The following is a 24,407-nucleotide window of genomic DNA, read 5'->3' on the forward strand; positions in this document are numbered from 1 at the left end:
GCAGAGGCTCTGACAACACTGCCCTCCCTCCCCTAGTGCGCTCCGTCTGGAGGAGTCCACCAAGATTCAAGTGCAGGGGTCTGGATGCGTCTCCTATTATTAAAGGACAATTAAATCATGCTGCTGTGAACATCGAGGTGCATGTATCTTTTCAAATTATGGTTTTCTTCAGATCTATGCCCGGGAATGGGACTGCTGGATCACATGGTAACTCTATTTTTAGTTTTTTACAGGACCTCTGCACTGTTTTCCACAGTGGCTGCACCAATTTACATTCTCATCAATGGTCCAGGAGGGTTCCTTTTTCTCCGCTAAGTGTCCTTTGACAGAGGAATGGATAAAGGGGATGTGGTATGCATATGCGATGGAATATTACTCTGCAATAAAAAGGAATGAAATAATGCCATCTGCGGCAACGTGGATGGACCTAGAGAGTAGCATGCTAAGAAAGTCAGAGAAAGGCAAATATATGGTATTGCTTCTATGTGAAATTAAAAATGATACGAATAACTTTATTGACAAAACAGAAATAGACACACAGACATAGAAAGCAAGCTCATGGTTACCAAAGGGGAAAGGAGAAGGAGGGATAAATTAGGAGTTTGGGATGAACTGACACACACCACTGTATACAGAAGAGACAACTAACAAGGACCCACCTACCGTATGGACTATACAATATACTATAGAACTCTATTCCATATCCTGTAACAATCTATAATGGAAAAGAGCCTAAAAAACTGAATCACCGAATTCAGTATAACTGAATCACTTTGTCGTAGGCCAGACATTAATGCAACATTGTAAATCCACTATATTTCAATAGACATTTTAAAATAAGTAAATAATATTGCAAAGTAAGAATATGTTGTACAACACAGGGAACAGAGCCAATATTTTATAATAATTATACACAGACTCTAACCTTTAAAATTGTGAGTCACTATGGTGTATACCTGAAAATTATATAACACTGTTCATCAGCTAAACCTCAATAAAAAAAAGAAGGAAGGAAGGAAGGGAGGAAGAAGGAAAGAAAGAAAGAAAAAGAAAGGAAGGGAGGCAGGAAAATGAAGGAGGAAACAAGCAGACAGTGACATGGAAGGAGAAAGCACACAGGGCATCACAAAGAAAAAGGGTATTTTTATCTGTAAGTTTTGGAGGCACAGTTCACCTCTGAAAATTATTTTTGACAGGAAGCACAAGGACATTTCAAAAAAGGGCTTCTTGGTGCTTTCAATGAGACAGGAATTTACAGCTCCTGAGAAAAGGGAGAATAGGTTTGAATTGAAAGATCAAAGATAAAGAAGAGATGCAAAAGCAGCCTAAGAAAGGACTGAGGGATACTGAAGCTCACGCGATGCTAATTAAAAAGTATGACGCAATAGAAATTAAAATACAAGTGGCAGAATCATGGGTAATTTTAATTTTTTTATTCAGGATTTTCTGCATTCTCTAAAGTAACTATTTTTTCATAAATAGGAAAAATAAAAGTAATTAATAATGCAATTGTGCTTTAAAGAGCAATATACTAATGTAATAGAAAACAATAGGAAAAATGTATAACTCAACCTTCCTTTTATCATTGTGTGAGCTCTCGTCCTTATTTCTTTCATATTCATATTTTATATGTTGAAATCGTGCTATAAATACATTGTTTTAATTTATGCTGTTTAGGTATTTATGTTCTTTTTATTTGCTGCATAATCTTCGTAAGTGTTCGTTTAATGGCTGCGAAACATTCTACCAAAAAGCTGTTCGGTCATATGCTCAATGGCTCTTATTGGTGGACATTTAAGTGATTTCCAAATTTTTAAAATATGAGTGATTTAAAATACATACTTTTTTTTCTTGATTTGTTTGTTTGTTTCTTTTTTTTTCTGGTCTTTTTTAGGGCTGCTCCCATAGCATATGGAGGTTCCCAGGCTAGGGGTCCAATTGGAGCTGTAGTCACCGGCCTATGCCACAGCCACAGCAACACGGGATCCGAGCCGCATCTGCAACCTATACCACAGCTCACGGCAATGCCGGATCCTTAACCCACTGAGCGAGGCCAGGGATCGAACCCACAACCTCATGGTTCCTAGTCGGATTCGTTCACCACTGCGCCACAACGGGAACTCCCTGTTTGTTTCTTAATTTAGAATCCCTGTAGTAATTATTTTCTTCTTAGTCCTAAACAAGGACTCTTCTAAATCAGGCATCATTATCATGTTCGCTTTAACGGAAGAGGAAATTCAGCCTTAGAGAAGGTGAGTACTTGACCCCAGGTCCCTCTGTGGACGGGGAGGGGACTGGGTTCACATCAGTCTGTCTGCAGGGGCAGCTCACACAGCCACGTGTCTTTCCAAAACAGGTTCTTGGCAGATTAACGTGTTGCTAATCACCATGGCTGACAGTCCCAGTTCATGGCACCCTTGCCAGTAATGGGGTACTAGTGTTACATTTTTGATGGTTTAAAAAGCAAGGGTGGGATGGAGAGGAAAATACCAAATTTTCGTCCTGATCTTGGCAGGCTACACAAAGGTATTCTTTTCTTTACTGATTATTAAGATTGTATGTACATGAATGTATGTGTTATACACATATACACACAAACACACATGTGTAACACACTCTGTTGTGTATCTGAAACATTAAAATCAACTATACTTCAATAAAAAATAAAAAGAAATAAATTTAAAGAAGATCACAATGAGGCGTTCTCTTGTGGCGCAGCAGGTTAAGGATCCAACGTTGCCGCTGCAGAGGCTTGGTCCACTCTGTGGTGCGGGTTCAATCCCTGGCCCAGGAACTTCCGCATGCTGCAGGCTTGGCCGAAAAAAAAAAAAAATCGCAATGAGTTATCACCTCACACCCATGAGGATGACTACTAGGTTAAAACAAAACAAAACAGAAAATAACAAGGTTTGAAGGGTTAGCAAGAAAGTGGAGAAACCAGAGATTTTGTGTACAGTTTGTGGGAATGTAAAACGGAGCAGCTGCTGTGAAAGCAGTGTAGCATTATAGCAGCTCCTTAGATAAATAAAAATAGAATTACCATATGACCCAGTAATTCTACTTCTGCGTATTTACCCAAAAGAACTGGGAGTTCTCTGGTGGCCTAGCAGTTAAGAATCCAGCACTGTCACTGCTGTGGCTTGGACTGCCGCTATGGCAGGGGTTCAATACCCCGCTCAGGAATTTCTGCATGCTGCAGGCACAGCCAAAAAGAAAAAAAAAAAGAAAAAGAATTGAAAGCAGGGTCTCAGAGAGATATTTGCACGAGGCAAAAGTGGCCCAAGAATCCTTCCCTAGGGGTTTCCCCTTGTGGCTCAGCAGTAACAAACCCAATGAAGGGAGGATGTGGGTTCAATCCCCGGCCTCACGCAGTGGGTTAAGGATCCAGTGTTGCTATGAGCTGTGATGTAGGTCACAGATGTGGCTTGGATCCTCAGTGTCTATGGCTATGGCGTCGACTGGCAGCTGTACCTCTGATTCAACCCCTTGCCTGGGAACTTCCACATGCCGCAGGTGCAGTCCTAAAAAGCAAAAAGGAAAAAAAAAATAGAGGACTGAATAAAGAAAAATGTGATGTATATATACAATAACATACTATTCAGCCCTAAAAAGGAAGGAAATATCCTGACCCATGCCTCAACACGGATGAACCCTGAGGCCATTATGCTGGGTGAAACATGGCAGACAAAAAAAAGACAGACACTGTATGGTTCCATTTATATAAAGCACTGAGAGTACATGGAATCACAGAGAGAAAAAGCAGAATGGCAGTTGCCAGGGGAAACGGGGAGTTGTTTAACAGGGCACAGAGTTTCAGGTGTGCAAGATGCAAAAGTCCTAACAATGTGAAGATACTTGATACCACTGAACGGTGCCCTTACAACCGATGAAGATGGCAATAAGTGGATAAAAATGGGGAAGTACAGGTACGGGAACACGGACCGCAGACACACTATAGGCCAGGCCCTGTGCCGACGCATCTGAAATTCCAGGGCAAGAAAGCATCGTAAAACACAGGCTTCTCTTTTCTTCTCTTCCTTGCACGGCTCCCACAGGAGCTGAAGGAGAAGGAGGACAGTTTAAACCCAGAGAGAAAGAACTCGTCAGTGTTCCAGCGATCCGTGTTTTAACTTCCAAAATAAGCTCTTGATCCCAGATCCAGAAACAAAACTTTTGAGAGCCAGCATTTTTGATATGCAAGAGGAAGGTTTTTAAGAGAAGAAAAGGCTATTAAGAAGCAAAAAGAGCAGGCCTTGGAGGAAGGAGGGCAGAGGATGTGTGCCAGCAGCAGGGGCTGGAAAGGAGACCGCGGGAGACCAGGCTCCCACGCTCCCCCACCCCCCTGGCTGACCAAGCACCTGCAGTTCAGCCAAACTGGAGGGCTGGAACGTTCCACTGCAGGCGTAGAACAGGGAGGTGCAGGGACGAGCCCTGCGGGCCCGCGAAGGCCCACAGGCCGTCCGGATTCAGCTGCAGTGAGTGCAGAAGGCCTTTTGCCTTGAGAGCGGCCAGCAGGTAGCTCCTCCCTCGGGGTAGACGGCGCCCATCTGATCCGCACACCTGCGGCGGGGCTGGTGCTGAGCCCCTTCCACCTGCCTCAACAACAGGCTGTTTTCAGTAGGGGCTGCCCTGTAACAGATCTTGGGCAGAGGTAGGGGCACTGCCATGCCGTCTTGAGAAACGCCATCTCTCACCTGAGAGGAAGTCCAGACACGTGTGCTAGGGAAAAGGGTAACGAAGCAGGCGTCAGAGGAAAACTAAATTGCGCAGAATTTAGAAAGACGTGAGTCTTCCCAGAAAGTGTGCCTTGTGAGGCCAGAATACCTACAATTCAACTGATCTCGTGAAACTACAAAACTTCAAAGATAAAAGTAAAGTGTTAAACTCTAACAGAGAGGAGAGACCAATTACCCATCAAAATGGAGATGGTAGGTTTCTTGCAAGCAGTAGCTGAGGCCAGAAGTCTAGGAAGCCAGAGCTTTCAAGGAGGAGCAGGGGAGGAGGAGGAGGAAGGGGAGATGGGGGGGGAGGGAGGCGCTATTGCCAGCTCTATCGTCAATAAACTATTATCAAGCAGTGAGAACAAAATAAAGCCATTTTTGGTTGTTCACAAACGAAAACAGATCACCAGCAACGGACCTTCACCCAAAAATTACAAATAAATGAAATTCTGCAAGAAGAAAAATCAACCGAAAGGAAGGAATGTGATGATAGGAAGCAATGCTCTTCAAAGCCAATGGTAAAAGAGAGTTATAAATTTAATTAATTACTCGCCAAAAACATAACAACAATATGAATAAGACCCAGTGTTTGCATTAATCAAAAAGGCAGAACTAAAACTCAGGGTAATAATATTAGGGACCCGAGGGAAGAATCTGAAAAAGTTACGTGTGTTAAAATATTTGGTTTTCTTTAGGGGAATAAATATAGATACCGAATTATTTTATATTTTATTAGAATACAAAGTTAAACGTTTATGGTAAAAATTAAAAGATAACTACTAAAATATAAATACAAGCTATAACTTTGAAATTAGCAGCGTGATAAAAGTGAACAAATTTCTTTAATCACAAAAAGTAGGAAAAGAACAGGAGGGTAAAAAAACATGAATAGAAAGTACAAAATAAGATGGCAGAAAAATTTCTGACTATCTCAGATGGACTATATAGTGTCTCTATAATCATACTGAGTAGAAATGAATTGAACTCATTCATCAAATAACACATTATTTAGTTGGATTGGAAAAATGAAAACAAGGTCAATATACATTTTTATATTGTATATTCATGCTTACATGAAACACACTAAAAACAAACAAGGAGTTCCTGCTGTGGCTCAGCAGGCTAAGAACCTGACTAGTGTCCATGAGGATGGGGTTTGATGCCTGGCCTGGCTCAGTGGGTTAAGGATCCAGTGTTGCTGCAAGCTGCAGCCTAGGACACAGATGTGGCTCAGATTTGGAGTTGCTGTGGTGTAGGCTACAGCTGCACCTCCTATTCTACCCCAGGAACTTCCATATGCTGCAGGCACAGCTCTAGAAAGAAAAAGAAAAAAAAAACCCACAAACAGTCAACAAGAATCCAAGAATAATCTGTTAAAAGATATACCAGGAAATACATACTGAAAGAAGGCTAGTGAAAAAATATTTGTACTGGTATTAGATAAATATAATTAAGGTGAGAAACGCCTACATAAAGACACATACTCCAAAATAATAAAAGAAAAAATTCTCTAAGAACAAATAGTCACAAACCTGAATGCATCAAAAAACAGAATCTCAAACTATATAAGAAACAGTGTGGGTTTGTTCTTGTCACTTTTGGAGGAATCATGAAAATCTTGGTGACTTTTTAAATCCTGTGGTTGTACATACCGTAAGATTCTGGGAAGATTAAGACCGAATAATTTTTTCCCCCGTATCAGGATATTTTTCTGCTTTAAACACACAGCAACGACAGGACAACAACAAAATAATTGAATAAAGTTACTTAACATAAGAATATGTTTTTCCTTTTTTTCCTTTTTTTTTTTTGGCCTTTTAGGGCTGCACCTGCGGCATATGGAAGTTCCATAGTTAGGAGTTGAATCAGAGCTACAGCAGTGGGCCTACACCACAGCCACAGCCACACAGGGTCCGAGTTGTGTCTGCACCTACACCACAGCTCACGGCAATGGCCAGACCCTTCACCCACTGAGCAAGGCCAGGGATCAAATCCGCATCCTCATGGATACTAGTCAGGCTTGTTACCGCTGAGCCACAGCAGGAACTTCCAAAGAGTTGACTCACCTAACTAGAAATTGGGAGCAGCTCAACTTCCAGCAGCTCCACAAAGCCAGGGTTCTGGGCCAGCGGCCAGGTTATCATGCTTTCTCCTTATGGTCACAGGACGCACTGCTGAAGTGTCAGCCATGATTTCCTTGTTCCCTCTCTCAAAAGCAGGAAAGAAAGCAGAAAGGGCCATGCCTCAGAAGCCTAGACGCAGATTTTCCAGTGTATCCACTGGCCAGCCATGATGAGTCCAAGCGGCTCTTCCAGCCCTGATGGGTCATTCCTAAACCATCTACTGGGAAAGAGCCAGGAGCCATGGGTACCAGGTGGGGTTCAAACCCTGGGGCAGGGAGGGACCCACTTCTTTAAGAACATTCATGCCTGATACCCCAACAAAATCCATTCAAAGGCAGATCAGTGACCGTTCGGAAGGCATGTGAAGGGGTCTACAGGCTTCTGAGAAAGACCTGTTACGGAGGGCTTGTCTTTTGTTTCCTGCCTCCTTGAGGCGGCAGGTGGTGCATCTCACAGCATCCTATTAATCGTTCCATTCTCCATGACATTCTAATTCTCCTAGACTTGAAGATAAACAAATACGGCATAGATATAGCACGACTAACTTAAAGGTATGTTGGAAATGATTCTTCAGAATTCTTAGGGAATGAGTTCAGCTAGCGAATGGCATTTGAGGCTGATCAGTAAGGTCTACTGTCCGTGTGTGTTTATCTAAATTTACTAATAAAATTGATCATTGAAATATTTGTAAATAGTGCCATAAAGAGATTCTGCCTCGGAAATTATGTAAGTCATTCAATGACTAGTGAGAAAACAAAGATTGTGCCCCAAGACGTATCAATCCAGAACACAAAGCACTTTTCAATTCACTCCAACTCCTGTCTTCCAAGGAACCTTGGTCAAAAATCCTGTCTTGGGAGTTCCTACTGTGGTGCAACGGGATTGGTGGCGTCCCTGCAGCACTGGGATGCTGGTTCAACACCCAGCCCGGCGCAGTGGGTTAAGGATCCAGTGTTGCTGAAGCTGCAGTGTTTAGTGGTAGCTGTGGCTCAGATCTGATCCACGGCCCAGGAACTGGAACTTCCATATGCCACGGGGCTGCCAAAAAAGAAAAAAAAAAAAAAAACTCTGTCTTGGCACGTCCTCATTTCAAACACGCATAGGACGGGCCATTGTCTTGCCCTCGAGTTTGTGGTCTGCTGAATAGTAACATCTACTATGTCTGTATAAAATATATACTGTGGCTTTTTAAATATTTACTTGTTTATTTCTTGTCTAACCCTCCTTCATTAAGCTTCATGAGACTGGGACTTGGTTTTGTTCCTCTGGAATCCCCAGTGCCTAGAACCCTGCCCCGGTATACAGCAAGCACTCAATGGTTGAAAATGGATGAACGGGTGCTATGCTGTCACCATCGTGGAGCCTCGGAGCTGCCTGATGCACCACGCTGAACGGTAAGAACAGTACCACCAGCCACCCAGGTTCTGAAGCCTAAAACCCAGGATGCCTCCTTTGTTTCACTCTTTCCTTTTGCTGCCTGTACCCTTTACAGTCACTAACCCCCCTTGTCTGTACCTGCACACGTATCCCAAATCTATTCTTTCTCTCCATCTTCATTGCCCTGTCACTCTGGTGCAAGCCAGCATCACTGTTCATTGAGACGCCCTCTGCTCTTCTTGCTCTCCTTCTCGTCCTCCGTCCCCTCTTCTCTATATGCAGTTAAATGTTTAAAAATGTAAATGAGTCACACATTACCCATTTTTTAAAATTACACGATAAAAGAAGTAAACATTCTCACCACCTTGCCTATCATACCCTGATCATGCCCTGATCATACCCTACCCCCCGCAGGTAATTATCTCTGTGGTCCAAGTTCTTCCTACCTCGTCCTACCGCTACACCCGCATATACTTGTACATGTGCACACACCATGCATGTCCACTTCTTGAAAAATATTGCAACCGTCACATATGTCATGGGACAGCTTTCCCGCTGAGTGTAATAGCCATTCAGTATTTTGACAGTCGAATGAGCAAAACAGGGACGGGTTTCATGTTATTTTTGTCTAAATAAAGCACAATATGGGAAAAGAACGGTGGGAATTTCCATAGATAGAGGAACATTTGGGAAACACAACTTGATCCTGCCCGTGGGATTTCTTGCAGAAAACATCGAGTGTGAGGCAGGTGCTGACAGGAAATGTTGTTCCTCACGCAGCAGAAATTATCACCTTCTCCAGAAATCTCATAGTACGTATGATTCGTCACTGCCAAATGACGGCTGTGATTCCTTTTCTCTCCTTTTTTTTTTTTTTTTTTTAGGTTTTCAGGGCCACACCTGCCACAGCAAATGAAGTCCCCGGGCTAGGGGTCCAACGGGGGCTACAGCTGCGGGCCTACACCACAGCGACAGCAACGTGGGATCCAAGCCAAGTCTGCGACCCACGCCGCAGGTCACGGCGTGGCAGCTCCGGATCCTTAACCCACTGAGCAAGGCCAGGGAAGAACCCTCACCCTCAGGGATATGAGTCAGATTCGTTACCACTGAGCCACAACGGGGAAGGCCCGAGTCCTATGGTTTCTTTACTCCTTAGTCCAGTGCCCATAGGAATCTGATAAATATTTTTCTTTTACACTTTTATTGAAGTATAGTTGATTCATAATGTTGTGATAACTTCTGCTCACAGCAACGTGGTGCGGTTACACATGCACACACAGCCATTTTTCTCAGACTTTTTCCCCACACGGGTTAGTCAGAATTTTGGGTGGAGTTCTCCGTGCTTTGCAGCAGGTCCCCCCTGACCATTCATTCCACGAGCAAACGTGAGCCCACGCCAATCCCCACCCCCCATCTGTACCTCCCCTCTGGCATTTCCTTCTGGCAACCATACGTTTGTTTTCAAGATCTGTGAGTCAGTTTCTGTTTTGTAAATAAGCCTATTTGTATCATTTTTTTAGGTGCCACACATAAGCGATACCCTATGATGTTCGTCTTTCTTTGTCTGACTCACTTCACTAGTACGATCATTTCTAGATCCATCCATGTTGGTGCAAATAACATCCTATTCATTTTTACGGCTGAGTAATATTCCATTGTATATGTGTACTACATCCTTCTTTTATTTCTTTCCTTTCAGTGCACCCACAGCACATGGAAGGTCCCAGATTAGGGGTCGAACCAGAGCTGCAGCTGCAGGCCTATGCCACAGCCACAGCCACGCCAGATCTGAGTCTCATCTGCAAACTATGTTGCAGCTTGCAGCAACACTGCATTCATTTTTGTGTGTGTCTCTTTTTAGGGTCACCCCCGAGGCATATGGAAGTTCCCAGGGTAGGGGTCCAATCAGAGCTGCAGCAGTTGGCCTACACCACAGCCGCAGCAATGCCAGATCCAAGCCATGTCTGCGAACTACACCTACCTCACAGCAACACCAGATCCTCAACTCACTGAGCGAGGCCAGGGATGGACCCTGTGTCCTCATGGATACTAGTCAGCTTCGTTACTGCTGAGCCACCACGGGAACTCCCATAGCAACACTGCATTATTAACTGAGTGAGGCTAGGGATCAAACCTACATCGTCGCAGAGACTACATTGGGTTCTTAACCTGCTGAGCCACAACAGGAACTCCTATACCTCATTTTCTTTATCCATTCCTCTTTCAATGGACATTTAGGTTGCTTCCATGTCTCGGCTATTGTAAATAGGGCTGCAGTGAACATAGAGGTGCATGTATCTTTTTGACTTATGGTTTCCTCCAGATATACGTCCAGGAGTGGGACAGCTGGATCACGACATGCATGTGAATGCAATTTTACTCATCAGAGCCCCAAACTGGAAACAAGGCAAATGTCCATCGAGTGGGGAGTAAAGGAAATGCGGGACATCTGTGCAATGGAATACTACGCAGCCGTGGAAAAGAATAAGCCTGCTACAAGGCGGCTGAACTTCAAAAACATTATCCTCAGTAAATCAATCCAGACATTAAAGACTACATATTATTCCATTTATGTGATATGTTCCCAAAGGATATATTTAGACAGAACACAGATTAGAGATGCCGAAAGCTGGAGGTAAGAGCAGGATTGACTGCAAATAAGCATGAGGGGATTTTTGTAGGTGATGGACATGTTCTAAAATGGGATGGTTGTGATGGGTGCACAAGGATAAATGTACTAAAATGATCAAAGTCTGTACCTCCAAAGGGAAAATTGTATGAGAGGCAAATTATGCCTCTATAAAGCTGTTTAAAAGAATAATAAGACTGAGAGCGCCATGAGAGAGCGTAGCACGGGAACCAAATCAGACTGAGAGGGTCAGGGAAGCTATTTGCAAGGGAAAGACAACTTGTGAACCAAAAGAAGAGTAAGATTTCGCTGGAAGTGTAACAGTGGGGGGAAGGGAGGAGAGAAAAGGGGACAGGAGCCTGAACAGCATTTAAGCCAGAAAGAATCACATGTACAAAGATTTTGGATGCAAGAGGGAGGTTGGCAGGCCACTGGAAACACACAGAAACAGTAGCACAGAGCATCTTCAAGGAAGGAACTTGTATGAGATCACGATGGATCCACGATTTAGGCTTCTTTTTAGTAAATTGTTTGAATTTACTTTAAGACCAAAGAAAAATCATGGCAAGATTTTAAACTAAGCAGTAATGTGATCACATTGAGATTTTAGGAAACTTGCTCGTTACTATAGATCAAGGGTCAGCCAACTTTTTCTATAAAGAGCCAGATAATGACTATTTTATACTTCTGAGCCATACGAATCTGCGTTCAGCTATTCTTTGCTTTCTTTGTGGCCGAAAAGCTGCCCCAGATAAATATACACCAATGAGCTTGGCTGTGTTCCAACCAACTTAACTTGCAAAAACAAGCAACAGGCAGGTTTTTGTCCTTCAAACTATAATTCAGCAGCCCTAGCTACAGAGAAATAATGAATTAGAGGAAAGGGCAAATCTGGAATTAAGGAGACCAGGTGAGAAGGCAAGTGAAAAATTAAAGCGAGATCACACAATCTGTATCTTTCTGTGTCTGTCTTATTTCACTCAGCATGATGCCCTCGTTTCATCCACCTCGTGGCAGATGGCAGGATTTCCTTTTCTTTTTAAAGGCTGAATAATATTTCATTGTGTAGAGTAACACAATGGTGGTGAGTAGAATGTGGTTGCTGGGGGCTGCGGGAAGAGTGTCTCGGGAAGTTGTTTTGTTTTTTGTTTTTTACAGCCATACCTGCAGCATGTGGAAGTTTCTGGGCCAGGGGTCGAAATGGAGCTGCAGCCACTGGAGACAGCCGCAGCCACAGCCATACCAGATCCAAGTGACATCTGCAAACTACAATCCCCCCAAAGGCCAGCAGAATGAAAGAAGGAATGCTCAGGTCTCCTGGGCATGCCTCACACCCTGAGACCTATTTCAGCTCTAGCAAATTTGCACAGGTAGGTGGGGTGCATGTATGGGGTTTAGACATTACATGATCGGCAAAGGAACCTGTTAGAAGGATTCCCAGCAAAGGGAGCAAGCATGTGAAAGCCGACTTAGGAGCCCGTGGCATCGGTCCAGGCATAAAGATGTGAGGCCCTAGACTTAAGGAGACTGTCAGTCAATCAATCAGTCAATACGAGGAGCCTGTGCTGTGCCAAGCATTGTGGTAAGTGATGGAAGGCTAGAGCAGAAGCAAAGATGAAGTTCAGGGGTATTTTGTAAGAAAAATATGGCTTAGTTAAAGGGAATTTCTGAAGAAGGGTATAATTTTAAATTAAAGCAAAGTCTGGAATCTGAGTGACAGGGAGAATTAGTACCCAAGAGGGAAACAGGAAAATTTAGAAAGCTGGCTAGTAGTACAAAGGCCAAGGTGAAAGACGTCCCACTCTAACTGTTGCACATTTGTGTTGACTTTGGACTTCCGGCAGGTTCCCTGGGAGATATCAGCACCGAGATAGAAGTTGGTGCCAACAGAGCTGAAGAATTTTTAAAGGGAGTGTAAAGAGAAAAGAAAGCACCAAAACGGTATTTCCATCTGCAGTGAACTTGTCTTGCTGTAAACTGGAGCACAAGGGAAAGAAGACGTGAAGCTCAAAAGGGAAACAGAGTGAAGCCCTTTACCGAGTGATACGGGATCATTTGCTACACGCAAACCACCAAGAGTTTTCCCATAGAGGAGTTCCCACTGTGTCACTGTGGGTTCAGAACCTGCCTGCGGCAGCCCCAGTCACTGCAAAGGCACTTGTTGGATCCCTGGCCCAGGAACCTCCATATACTGTGGATGTGGCCATTAAAAAAACAGAGTTTTCGTATAAGAATCTTGCTTCTCTTCCAAATATGCTCTCTTCATCTCTGCCGGCTCTCCCACCTCAGGCCATCCTCGTCTCTCCCCAGGGTCACCACAACACTCCTTTCACCCACCTCCATGCTGCTGGGTCATGTTCAACCTTGCCTCCAGAAGTCTTCCTTTTCCTGTGGCTTCCCCTTCACTCTTTTGGATAAAACTGAGGCTCCTGAGCACAGAAGGCACTTCACAAGTCGGATGCCTTGTCTACGCCTCCTGTAGGAGCCTCACTACCCACAATACCCAACTACCCGAGCTCTATCCGAGAGGCCTTCAAGTCTTCTTTCATCAGGATTGTGCTGTAGCACAAGGAATTTGGTACTAATTATAAAGTTATGAAGTTTGTGAATATTTTTCATTTCTTTCTTTTTTTTCTTCTTTTTTGGCATGCACCTGCAGCATGCGGAAGTTCCCAGGCGAGGGGTCAAAACAGAGATACACTGCCACAGCAACACCCATATCTGCGACCTATGCCACAGCCACAGCAGCACCAGATCCTTAACCCACTGAGCAAGGCCAAGGATCAAACCTGCATCCTCACAAAGATAACGTGGGGTCCTCAATCTACAATGGGAACTCCCCAATTTTCCTTTTTCATTAATAAGAATACATCAAAAATGATCCTGATACTATTAACGTCCCTTTCTCTTGTTTGTATTCGGATACGCTCTACTTTCTTGACCAGGTGGGAAAGGAATGTGTCCAAATCCAAGTTCATGAAACTGGCAAGGAACGGGAAAGCTACCTGTCATGGCATGAAGACAGGGGGAAAGACAATCACTCTTCTTAGACTATGCAACCAAAGACTCCGTGTTCCGCCCCTGCAATTGTCAAACCGAATCATTCTTCTTTATCTAGCGCTCCCGCGCTTAGCTCATTAAGAGTATGTGCTTATGAACTTTTACCTCTGCACCCGATACCTGAAAATGCCTCATAAAAAAACAGAAGGGATTTTTGTTTTCCTACTATCGAATGACGTCAGAAACGACGGAGCGGCTCCTGAAGACGGCCAGCGATGCCTTCCGGAAGTGGGCAATGCATTTCACGGGCTTGGCTGGGGCGGACGGAGGCGGTGGGTGGGTGGTTAGAAAATGAGAGAGTGGATGTCGGCTACCGCTGCAACCTTCTTGGCAAGAAAATGAAGGAGCGATACAGGGCAGAGCACAGAAGAGAAGACAGGTTCGAATGCGGACGGTGGGGCTTCCTCCCTTCCATTCCCTCTGGTCTGTCTCTTCTCCAACCATTTCACAGAAACGGCGCCAATGACTAAGAGCTTTTATTCCCGAATCAACAGCACATTCAAACGCTTACCTTCCTTGACGGCCTCGACGTGCATCAGCTCTGGACTCAGGAGGCCAGTCTGTCTTTTTGAAGCATTTGCTGGCCCCCCAAGGGGCCATTCCTTGGCTGGTGTCTTCTTTACCCGCGTCCCTCTGCAGGTTGGAGGGCAAAGCTTTGAGCGGGCCCCTCATCTTTCACACTGTGCTCTTGCCCTGCCCGTCTCATCCACTCCAATGGCTTTGAATTCCACCCAGTGACTGCCTTCTCTTTAAAAAAAATTTTTTTTAGTCCACTATATATCTGGGTATCTCCACATGCCTTTCTCACGAATACCTGCATGAACGTTCACAATTAAGTCCTGGCTATTTCTTCTCAAATCCCAGTAAAACGGTGCCACCCTCCACCGACTTGCTCAAGACAGACCACAGAGACCATAACTCTCCCCTTCCTCTTCTTCACCTGGCTCCACCTCCAGTGTGTCTCTGGGTCTTGTCAACCTTCCTTACAAAATGCACAGTCAGGCACCTGCTTCCATCTGTCTCCGCTGCCACCACCTGGTTTAAACCACCCTCACTTTTCACCTGTGCTCAACGCAAACAGCCCCCAGTAGGCTCTCAGCGGCTAGTGCCTCCCAACCCATGTAGGCACACCACAGTTTGATCCATAATTCTTTTTTTCTTTCTTTCTTTCCTTTTTTTTGGGGGGGGGGTTTAGGGCCACACTCGTGGCATGTGGACATTCCCAAGGTAGGAATCGAATCATAGCTACAGCTGCCAGCCTACACCACAGCCACGGCAACATGGCATCTGAGGCATATCTATGACCCACACCACAGCTCATGGCAACACTGCATCCTTAACCCACTGAGCAAGGCCAGGGATCGAACCTGCATCCTCATGGATATTAGATTCATTTTGGCTGTGCCACAACAAGACCTCCCGAGTCATATTTCTCCCCTACTCAGAACTTTTCAAACCTTGGGCTAAAAAAGGAAGTCCCCGCAGTGTGTGGTGACTGACCACTGCTTATTCTCCAGGCCACTCCTATCCACACACGCTGGCGACCCTGGGCCCAGGGGGTTCTCTGCTTCTCGCACACACCAAGCTCCTTCCTGCCTGAAGAGTTCCTTGCAGATTTCCTCGGCGAGAATTCATTCCTCCTGCCACCCACATCCTTGCCAACTCCTACGCAGTGTGCCTGCCTCTTTTAAATGCTCTTTGCTCAGAGCACAACTGCCTACCACTTTCCAAACAGAATTAAGTCAGTCAACGGCCCCGTGGAATTTTCTTTGGTGCCCTGTGTCCTGTGTCCTGTGCCCTGTGTCCCCTGTTTTCCTTCATGGCCCTTAGCATGGTTTGTCTTGATAGATTTTTTATTTGCCCTCTTTCTTCCCCACTAGACTATAAGCTCCATGAATACATATCTCATTTCTCATCGCTAGGTCCAGCCAGGCCTGGAATGTAAATAAAGAAAATAAATGTTTGATAGATGAATAGATAAATATTCACAGTGATTTCCTGAGAATAAAAACAGCTTTGGAGGAGTTCCCACTGTGGCGCAGTGGTTAACGAATCCAACTAGGAACCATGAGGTGGCGAGTTCCATCCCTGACCTCGCTCAGTGGGTTAAGGATCCCGCATGGCTGTGGCTGTGGCGAAGGCCGGCGGCTACAGCTCTGATTAGACCCCTAGCCTGGGAACCTCCTTTTTCGGAGGGTGAGGCCTTAGAAAAGACACACACAAAAAAACCCAACCCCCTCCCCCCCAAAAAACAAAACAGCTTTGGAGCTTAAAGACCTGAACAATTAAACCAATATCTACATTCGGTCACTAAGCAAGGGATCCAAACTCGAGGATGTGAAAGCAAGAACCCTGGGCAGGTTTGCTGAGCACTTGCTGTCTGAGGAGCACAGGCATACAGCTCTGCACGTTCAAAGTCACTCAATTCACAGAGTGCCTCTGAGCTTACAGACGAGAAAGCTGGGAAAGAGCAGTGCTAATTAACTCACCCCCCAGTCCCAGAGCTGGGAAGAGGAGACACGGGGATTCCGATCCCGGCAAACTGGCTCCAGAGCCTTCAGGCTCAAGCACTGCTTAATTCGAACCTCCCAGTGGGTGAGTCACCGGGGAGCAATAGAGGGGACACCGGAAACGGAGCTGTTTGGCCACGGGGCAGCCAGGCTGATGGGCTCGGGCCAGCAGCAGCCTTGTCCAGGGCTCCTCTGAGCACAGCCGAGCAGATCGGAGGTCACACGGGGGCTGGACCACAGTGCATTGCAGACGGGGCCGTGGCCACAGCCCAAGATGCTGACACGTGGGGGGCAGTGGGCAGGGCTGCGGGGGTCCCTCCGGAAACTCCTTCACCTGAGTGAACTCTTTCCAGGGCCAGCTGACACTCCCCTCCTTGCAGGTGCCTCAGCTGGCTTTACGGAGGCCCCCCCTGACACCCCAGAGCCTTATGCGAGCTCAAACTTCACCAGGGACCCAAAATGCTTTGTTTCCAATGGTTTGCCTGCTTTGGAAATTCACTCTCCTGTCCATCCTCGTCCAGGAAAGAAAAAGAAGAGCTCTCAGACACCTTAACATCATTTCAACCTTTATACCTTTTTGAATGGTCGTAAAATAAAGCATTTAAAATGTTTTCTTACTTGTAAGTTGACGGCGACTTTCAGGACTTGGAAGAGATGAGCAGGAAGAAATTTTTATTTCTGTTGAGGGTTACCTGTGGCATATGGAAGTTCCTAGGGGTCAAATCAGAGCTGCGGTTGCAGCCTACGCCACAGCCACGGAAATCCGTGGCCGCATCTGCAAACTATGCTGCAAGCAATGCCACATCCTTAACCCACTGAGTGAGGCCAGGGGTCGAACCCACATCCTCACAGGGTCCCTAACCCACTGAGCCACAATGGGAACTCCTGGAAAACTCTTGAGTCGTGCTCCTTGAAGACATTTGAAGCATAAAAACTGTTTGTAAACAAAGTTATCTGGGTGGAAGCAAGGTCAAATTTTGCAGTAAAAACGTTGAAAAGATTTTATTTAGAACTTTTACATAAATTTTGAGAGAGGGTTCTCTCAATACTTTTTATTTAATTTTTCTACTTATAATTACATGATGTAAAGAAAATGTAGGAGTTCCCGTTGTGGCGCAGTAGAGACGAATCCGACTAGGAACCATGAGGTTGTGGGTTGGATCCCTGGCCTCCATCAGTGGATTAAGGATCCGGCGTTGCCGTGAGCTGTGGTGTAGGTCACAGACTCGGCTTGGGTCCAGGCTGCTGTGGTTGTGGTGCAGGTCGAAGGCTGTAACTCTGATTCTACTCCTAGTCTTGGAACTTCCATATGCCATGGATGTGGCCCTGAAAAGACAAAAAAAATTTTTTTAATTTAAAAATTAAAAAAATAAGAATATGTAAGTCATTTTCATTGAGCATCACAGAGATACTCCCCACATTTTATCTGGCTACTTCAGTGGTCACTTTCTGTACATATACAGGGAGAACAGCGTGGAAGAGTCTTCTCTGCACTGTGATATGTGAGGCATGTTCATTTCTTTCCACAGACACAGCAACGAGGGATCCGAGCCATGTCTGCAACCCACTCCGCAGCTCATGGCAATACCGGATCCTTAACCCACTGATCAAGGCCAGGGATTGAACCCGCAACCTCATGGATCCTTGTCAGGTTCATTACCGCTGAGCCATGACGGGAACTCCAAGTGTTCATTTCTCAACGCGAGCTCACTTTGCAGGTGCAGCCCCAGTTGACCCAACCAGGTTAGCGGCCATGGCTTCTGAGCCTACCATGTGCTCGCCTGCCATTTTTTCTGTGTATCGGTTAAGAACTAAGGCTCTGGAACCAAAATGCCTGGTTTGAATCCCACCTCTGCCACTTATTAGCTGTGTGACACTGAGCCAGCAACCTAACCTCTCTGTGTCATCATGTAAAAAGGGCCCCATAACAGTAACCACCGCATAATTGAGATGAGACCTAAAACATGATGCCCAGTGTAGGGTGAGCACTCCAGAACGTGTCAGCTGTGGTTGTTCAGTTTCTTCCACGTTCTCCTCTCTGCGCCCCCACCCATCCTTTGCCTAGTTGAGTCGTACTCAACTTTACGACCTCAGCTGACGTGTCGTTTCCTCTAAGCTTCTCTGTCCACCCTCACCTAGACTAGGAGCTCATGGGGCCCACCAATCGCCCTGTCATGGCCCTTCCCTCCGTGCACCGTATTCCTTGGCTTGCCTATGGCCTCCCCTCCCCCACGACAGCAAGACCCTTCTGAGCAGGCACTGTGGCATTAGCTCATGAGGTCCCTGTGCCTGCCATGGGGTCTGGCACTCCACAACCAATCAGTGACGGGCCACCTGGATGGCAAAATCCCATTCTGGGCTGTATCCATGGCAATGACTTAGGAAGAGAAGAAGACAGGCAACTTTTCTTTTTTACATTTCTTTTTTACTTATTTATTTTTTTGTCTTTTTAGGGCCATGCCTGCAGGATATGGAAGTTTTCAGGCTAGGGGTCAAATCAGAGCTGCAGCTGCCAGCCTACATCACAGCCACAGCAACGTGGGATCCAAGCCACATCTGAGATCGCCACCATAGCTCATGGCAATGCCAGATCCTCAACCCACTGAGCAGGGCCAGGGATTGAACCCGAGTCCTCATGGATCCTAGTCTGGTTTGTTACCAATGAGCCACAATGGGAACTTCTAATTTTTTTTTTTTTTTGTCTTTTTAAGGCTGCACACGAGGCGTAAGGAGGTTCCCAGGATAGAGGTCGAATAGGAGTTACAGCTGCTGGCCTACACCACAGCCACAGCAACTCAGGATCTGAGCTGTGTCTGTGACCTACACCTCAGCTCATGGCAATGCCAGATCCTAAACCCACCAACGGAGGCCAGGGATTGAACCTGCATCCTCATGGATCCCAGTTGGGTTTGTTAACCACTGAGCCACGATGGGAATAGTTGATTTACAATGTTGTGCCAATTTCTGCTGTACAGCAAAGAGACTCAGTTATATTCATATATATATATATATACATATACACATTTTTAATATTCTTTTCCATCATGGTCAACCCCCTGTGCTGTACAGTAGGACCTCACTGCCTGTCCATTCTAAGTGGAAGAGTTAGCATCCACTAACCCCAACTCCTGGTCCATCCCACTCCCTCCTCCTTCTCCCACAACTTTTCTAATAGGTATTTAGACGTCTGATTCTAGAAGTAAGTATCTGCAGTATTTTTCTATCCACTCGCCCAGTTTCCCCTTTGCATTTATGTTGGGAAAATGGCATCCATTTTTAAATGGAAATAAAAATCCAGCTTCCCTCTTGTGACTTGATGTCCCCTGCAGGGTTGTCTGTGGGTCAGAAGGAAGCTTGGGAACGTCTGTGCTGGCCTTGCATTGAGCTGTAGGTGGGCAGGAGTCTCTCGACGCCCAGGCAACGTGAGGAGCATCTCTCACGAGTGTGGTTTTTCTGGGGGCTCAGAGATCGGTTAAGTTGGGCTCTGAGCCGAGGCCTGGAAGGGTAGCCACGGATGGACCACACCTCTCGGCATGGTGATGACGCCCAGGTGACAGCTGCAGAAGGTTCTGAATTCTGATGTGGTAGCAAACTGGAGTCCACCTGCCTTAACACAATACATGTTCATCGAAGCTTTCTCATTCCGGGGTTTGAGAATCACCCAGGTTCCCCAAATCCGCTGTTCCCTAGTGACACTTGGACTCCGGAAAAGGTTGGCGTTTTGGTTTATGGTTTATCGTGACCGTTTTGTTTTTATTTTACGGGATGAAAGAAGTAAAGGGAAAGCAAGTGGCTCTCAGTACAGAGACCACTGATTTTCCAACAGAACACTGAGTTCCACAGGCGGGTCCTCTGGGGACCTTCACATCCCTCAGGGCCCCAGGGTAACCAGGAAAGGGAAGAAGGAAGTAAGAGGAAGGGAAGAAACGCACTTTTTTTGTAAGGTAAACTCTGTGTGTGCAGGGGTGTGTGGTTATACGTGGATTCGGAGGGCAAAAGGCAGGAAGAGGAGCTCACATTTCCTCACATCTGCTCTGCTCAGACTCCAGGCTGGGCCCTCCATGTGGCACCTCACTCGGTCCCCAAAGTCACCCTGTGAATAGGTGGTGGGCCCTGCATTGCAAGACCAAAAAGTTAAGCAACCGCCTCAAGATACGCACATATTCTGAAAGTAACTTTTTGTTTATGTATTCAGCTTTTAAACTGTTAACACAATTTGTAAAGGTTACTTTCCATTTATAGCTATTATGAAATATTGGCTCTATTCCTCATGTGTACAAAGCATCCTTGAGCCTGTCTTACGCCCAGTCGTTTTGACTTCCTTCTCCCTGCTCTCATCCTGCCTGTCCTCCTTCCTCTCCCCAAGGGCGAACACCACTTGCTTCTCTATACTTGTGAGTCTGCTTCTTTTTATTATAGTCACTAGTTTGTTGTCTTTTTTAGACTCCACATATAAGTGAGATCATTCACTATTTGTCTTCCTCTGTCTGACTTATTTCACTTAACATAATGCCCTCCAAGACCATTCATGTTGCTGCACATGGCAACATTTCATGCTTTTTTATGGCTGAGTAGTATTCTACCATGTATGTAGACAGATAGATAGATGTGTGATACTGAGGTAGACAGACAGACAGACAGACAGACAATCTAGCTAGACAGCTAGCCATCACATCTTCTTTATCCATTTATCCGTTGATGGACCTTTAGGCTGCTTCCATATCTTGGCCATTGTAAATGATACTGCTATGACCACTGGGTGCATTGTTTCAAATTAGTGTTTTGGGGTTTTTTTGGGTAAAACCAGGGAGTGGACTTTCTGGGTCACACGGCAGTTCTGTTTTTCATTTTTTGAGAAACCTCTACACTGTTTCCACAGTCACGGCACCAGTTTGAAAGTCAGTCCTTTCAGCTCGGACCCTCGACCCCTTTTCTCCCCCCTCAAGACAGAGCATCTTACACACAGGCCAAGTCTGGGCCTCCACCTGTTTCTGTGGGGCCGAAAGCTTAGAAGCGTATTCTATTTTTAAATGGGTGGGGAGAAAAGAAATCAAAAGAAGAAGTGCATTTTGTGACACATGAAAATAATGAAATTTATATGAAATTCAAATGTCAGCATCCATAAATAGATTTACTGGAACACAGCCCCACCCATTCTCTTACTGTTGTCTCTGGCTACAGAGTTGAGAAGTTACACAGAGACGGCGTGGCCTAAAAAGTCTAAAATATTTACTATCTAATGGAAAAGAAACAAGAATAAAAGAAAAAAAAATTTAATATTTACAATCTGGTCTTTTACCAAAAAAAGTTTGCCAGCGCCTGTTCTAAGGGAATAATTTTGAAAGTCTATCATTGGTTAGGAAAGTGTCTTCAGATGCAGACAAAGGCATCATTTTGTCCCATAAAATATTCTCCAAAATTCTCAGAAAGATAGCACACTTATGAACCAGATGCCCTATTTAATATCTTATTATAAAAAATACTAATACTGGGTCACATGGATGATAAAAGAACTTTTCCGTTGCCTCTATGCATGTGTTGCCTCTTTTCCCATATTTACATGTTTAATTTGCAGGTGCTGCGGGGCTGAACTTAGCAGAGGAGAAAGACAGAGATGCCCTCTGGTTCTGCCTCTAAGTACAGTAAGCAAATCACTTAACTGTCTTCGATTTGAAAATCCTTATTTCCAAATTGTGGGCTGGACAAGATAACTGCGAAGGCCCTCTGTAATAATAAAAGACAGGCTTCCGCGACTTTGGACATGATTTTAAAATGTTAGGAATCACCAGCACTGACAGCGGTGATGGCTTCACATTTCCGGTAGGGCAGTGGCCGTATTTATGGTTTACTTGACTTCAAATCCTTAGTCAGGGTCTCAGCTCCCAATTACGCCATTGTCCCTATAGGAGAGAATATGAGCAACTTTATGATGCTTTGATTCTCAACAAAACTTCCAGGGATGCACTGAGGGAAAAACTGCAGACATTTTTACAGTTCTGTGGTTTACTACCGATTTGAGATTGGAGGGTCTTTAGAAAAGGACTCAAAAGTACACTGGCTAGGAGTTTTAAGTGTGCACTTTTTTTTTTTAGTTAAATAATAGACTTCTAATAATTGACAATAAAAATGTTGAGTCACTTTTCCAGAATGTTCCATCCATAGACATACATATGGATCCAGACATGGAAACCAACAGGTCCACTGTGTTTCTTGCTATACCTATTTCTCTCAGAGTTCCGAGTGTGTTCTGATCCGAGGGTTAGCTAGGAAGGCTGGAAGGAGAATTGTAATTCTACCTAGGGCAAGTTCGGATCTTGTCCCGTATCACCACTGTGTTGTGCCTGTCCTGCAGACAGGGTGTCATGGATCATAGATCAGTCTGTAAAGAGAAACGCTTACAGAGAGTCTGCCCAGAGCTGGGACTCCGGGCCAGAGCGTGCGATGCTCTTTTCCCTGGGGAAACAACTGAGCTACAGGAATGGAGGAAAGCATTTGGTAGCCTCCCGCCCAATGCAGTGTCAACAATATCTAATCCCCCTCAAATACTTTGGGTTTCACACCCACCCATCATAAAATTAAGCACCGGGTCATGTGCAACAAACCTTAATGAAAATGGAACAGGATGCAGAATCCTGGTAGTGAGCCAACAGGAAATGGAATATTCTGCATTCCTTCTTTCTGCAATGCCCTTTGCTTCATTTCCCCAGAGAGCTCAGGATGTCTGCAGCTGGATGAGACTTGTCACCTCTCAATACACTAGATGATGACTGCCCAGGATCATGGTTAGACGTTCTTAATCAAGAAGTAACCTGGAGCCTCACGCCAACCAGTCCATGTCCGTCCTGGGAGACCTGGCCTGCCAGCTGGACCTGCCTCCACCTCCATGAACCGGGGGATGGAGGGAGGACGTCACACTTGGGTTCAGCAGTGGCAGAACGCAGGTTAAGAGGAGGTGAGCTCAAGGTCCCGTACTCCGCCGCCTTGTCCCGAGATGAGAATGCACTTTGCAATGTTCATCCTCTCCCCGGTAGCAGCTACCTCTAAACACCCCGCCGATGCCCCGCCGCAAAACACACAATATTAGCAACTGCACGGACCCTCAACCTTTGACAAGATAGACATTAGCCCCCTCTGTAAAACCAGTTAGCAGAACCAGTTAAATGTATGCGGCAGATAATTTTAGACTCTACTAGACTGTGTTTAGACTACATTAATGCACATTCACACGTAAACCCCGAGAGCCCCAGAAATCAACATACCAAATTCCCTAATGCGTCTTCAGGTCAATACTTCAAGTCCAACCTTTTTGCTTTTGTCTTGTTTTTTTTTTTTTTTTTGGCCACGGCTATGGAATTCCCAGGCCAAGGATCAGATCCCAGCTGCAGCTGTGACCTACGCCACATCTGCAGAAATGCTGATCCTTTAACCCACTGTGCCGGGCCAGGGATCGAACCCACGCTCTGGTGATGCAGAGACACCACCGATGATGCTGTGCCACAGTGGGAACTCCCCAACCTTTTTTTACTTTCATTTTTACGCCTGGGAGAGATCAAATTCTAAGCAATACACTTGCTCAAGCCTAGAGAAACCTCAACCATGGTACATACTATGTTTAGAAAAGTAAGGAAGGAGGGAGGGTATGGCTGAGGGACAGAAGATGGTATCTGGAAAATCTTCCTGCTGGTCATGGCCAGTCAGTCACACCAGTGCACATACAGCCAGAGGTTCCTACATCAGCTGCATCGCTACCAGTGCAAACCCTCCTCACAGCGGTTCGTCCCCACCCCCTGACCGCCTGATGCCACGGGCTTCCAGCCTCCACTCACCTGAAACTGCTTTCCAAAGGCACCATCAGGTCCCACTATTCCACTGAGAATCCAAGCTGACTTATTAAAATCCGCAGTGTCATCGTGTCTAACGTCTTGGTGCTCAAAGTGAGGCCTGTAGATAAACAGCATCACATCACCTGGGGGCTCCTTAGAAAGGC

General features: G+C 45.5%; 1 protein-coding gene across 29 annotated transcripts in view; it reads right to left on the reverse strand.

The window, feature by feature from the left end:
* The window catches only part of LOC110257576 (uncharacterized), a 51,241-nt gene that overhangs the window by 13,362 nt on the left and 13,472 nt on the right, over positions 1-24,407 (reverse strand). For 6 of the 29 annotated variants that reach the window (XR_014833270.1, XR_014833285.1, XR_014833288.1 and 3 more), the window contains 2 exons: positions 24,247-24,361; positions 21,488-22,320 (listed from right to left, as the gene is read on the reverse strand). Coding sequence is in view for 3 of the 29 variants with exons in the window: in XM_085004909.1 (XP_084861035.1) it covers positions 14,076-14,236; positions 14,422-14,543; positions 24,247-24,272 (309 nt within the window). In the remaining 26 variants the exon portion in view is untranslated. Of the gene's footprint in view, positions 1-486; positions 4,720-5,441; positions 5,829-6,039; positions 7,343-8,359; positions 8,494-13,965; positions 14,237-14,420; positions 14,544-15,813; positions 15,845-17,395; positions 17,747-18,823; positions 20,024-21,487; positions 22,321-23,022; positions 23,461-24,246; positions 24,362-24,407 lie in introns of those variants that run through there. The other 23 variants (XR_014833271.1, XR_014833282.1, XR_014833269.1 and 20 more) reach the window with 20 other exon arrangements.

The sequence above is a fragment of the Sus scrofa genome, chromosome 18 (genome assembly GCF_054392235.1).
Source record: "Sus scrofa isolate SSC_HxYL_T2T_F1_AM1 chromosome 18, Sscrofa_HxYL_maternal_Yorkshire_Landrace_v2.0, whole genome shotgun sequence".
Taxonomy (NCBI): Eukaryota; Metazoa; Chordata; class Mammalia; order Artiodactyla; family Suidae; genus Sus; species Sus scrofa.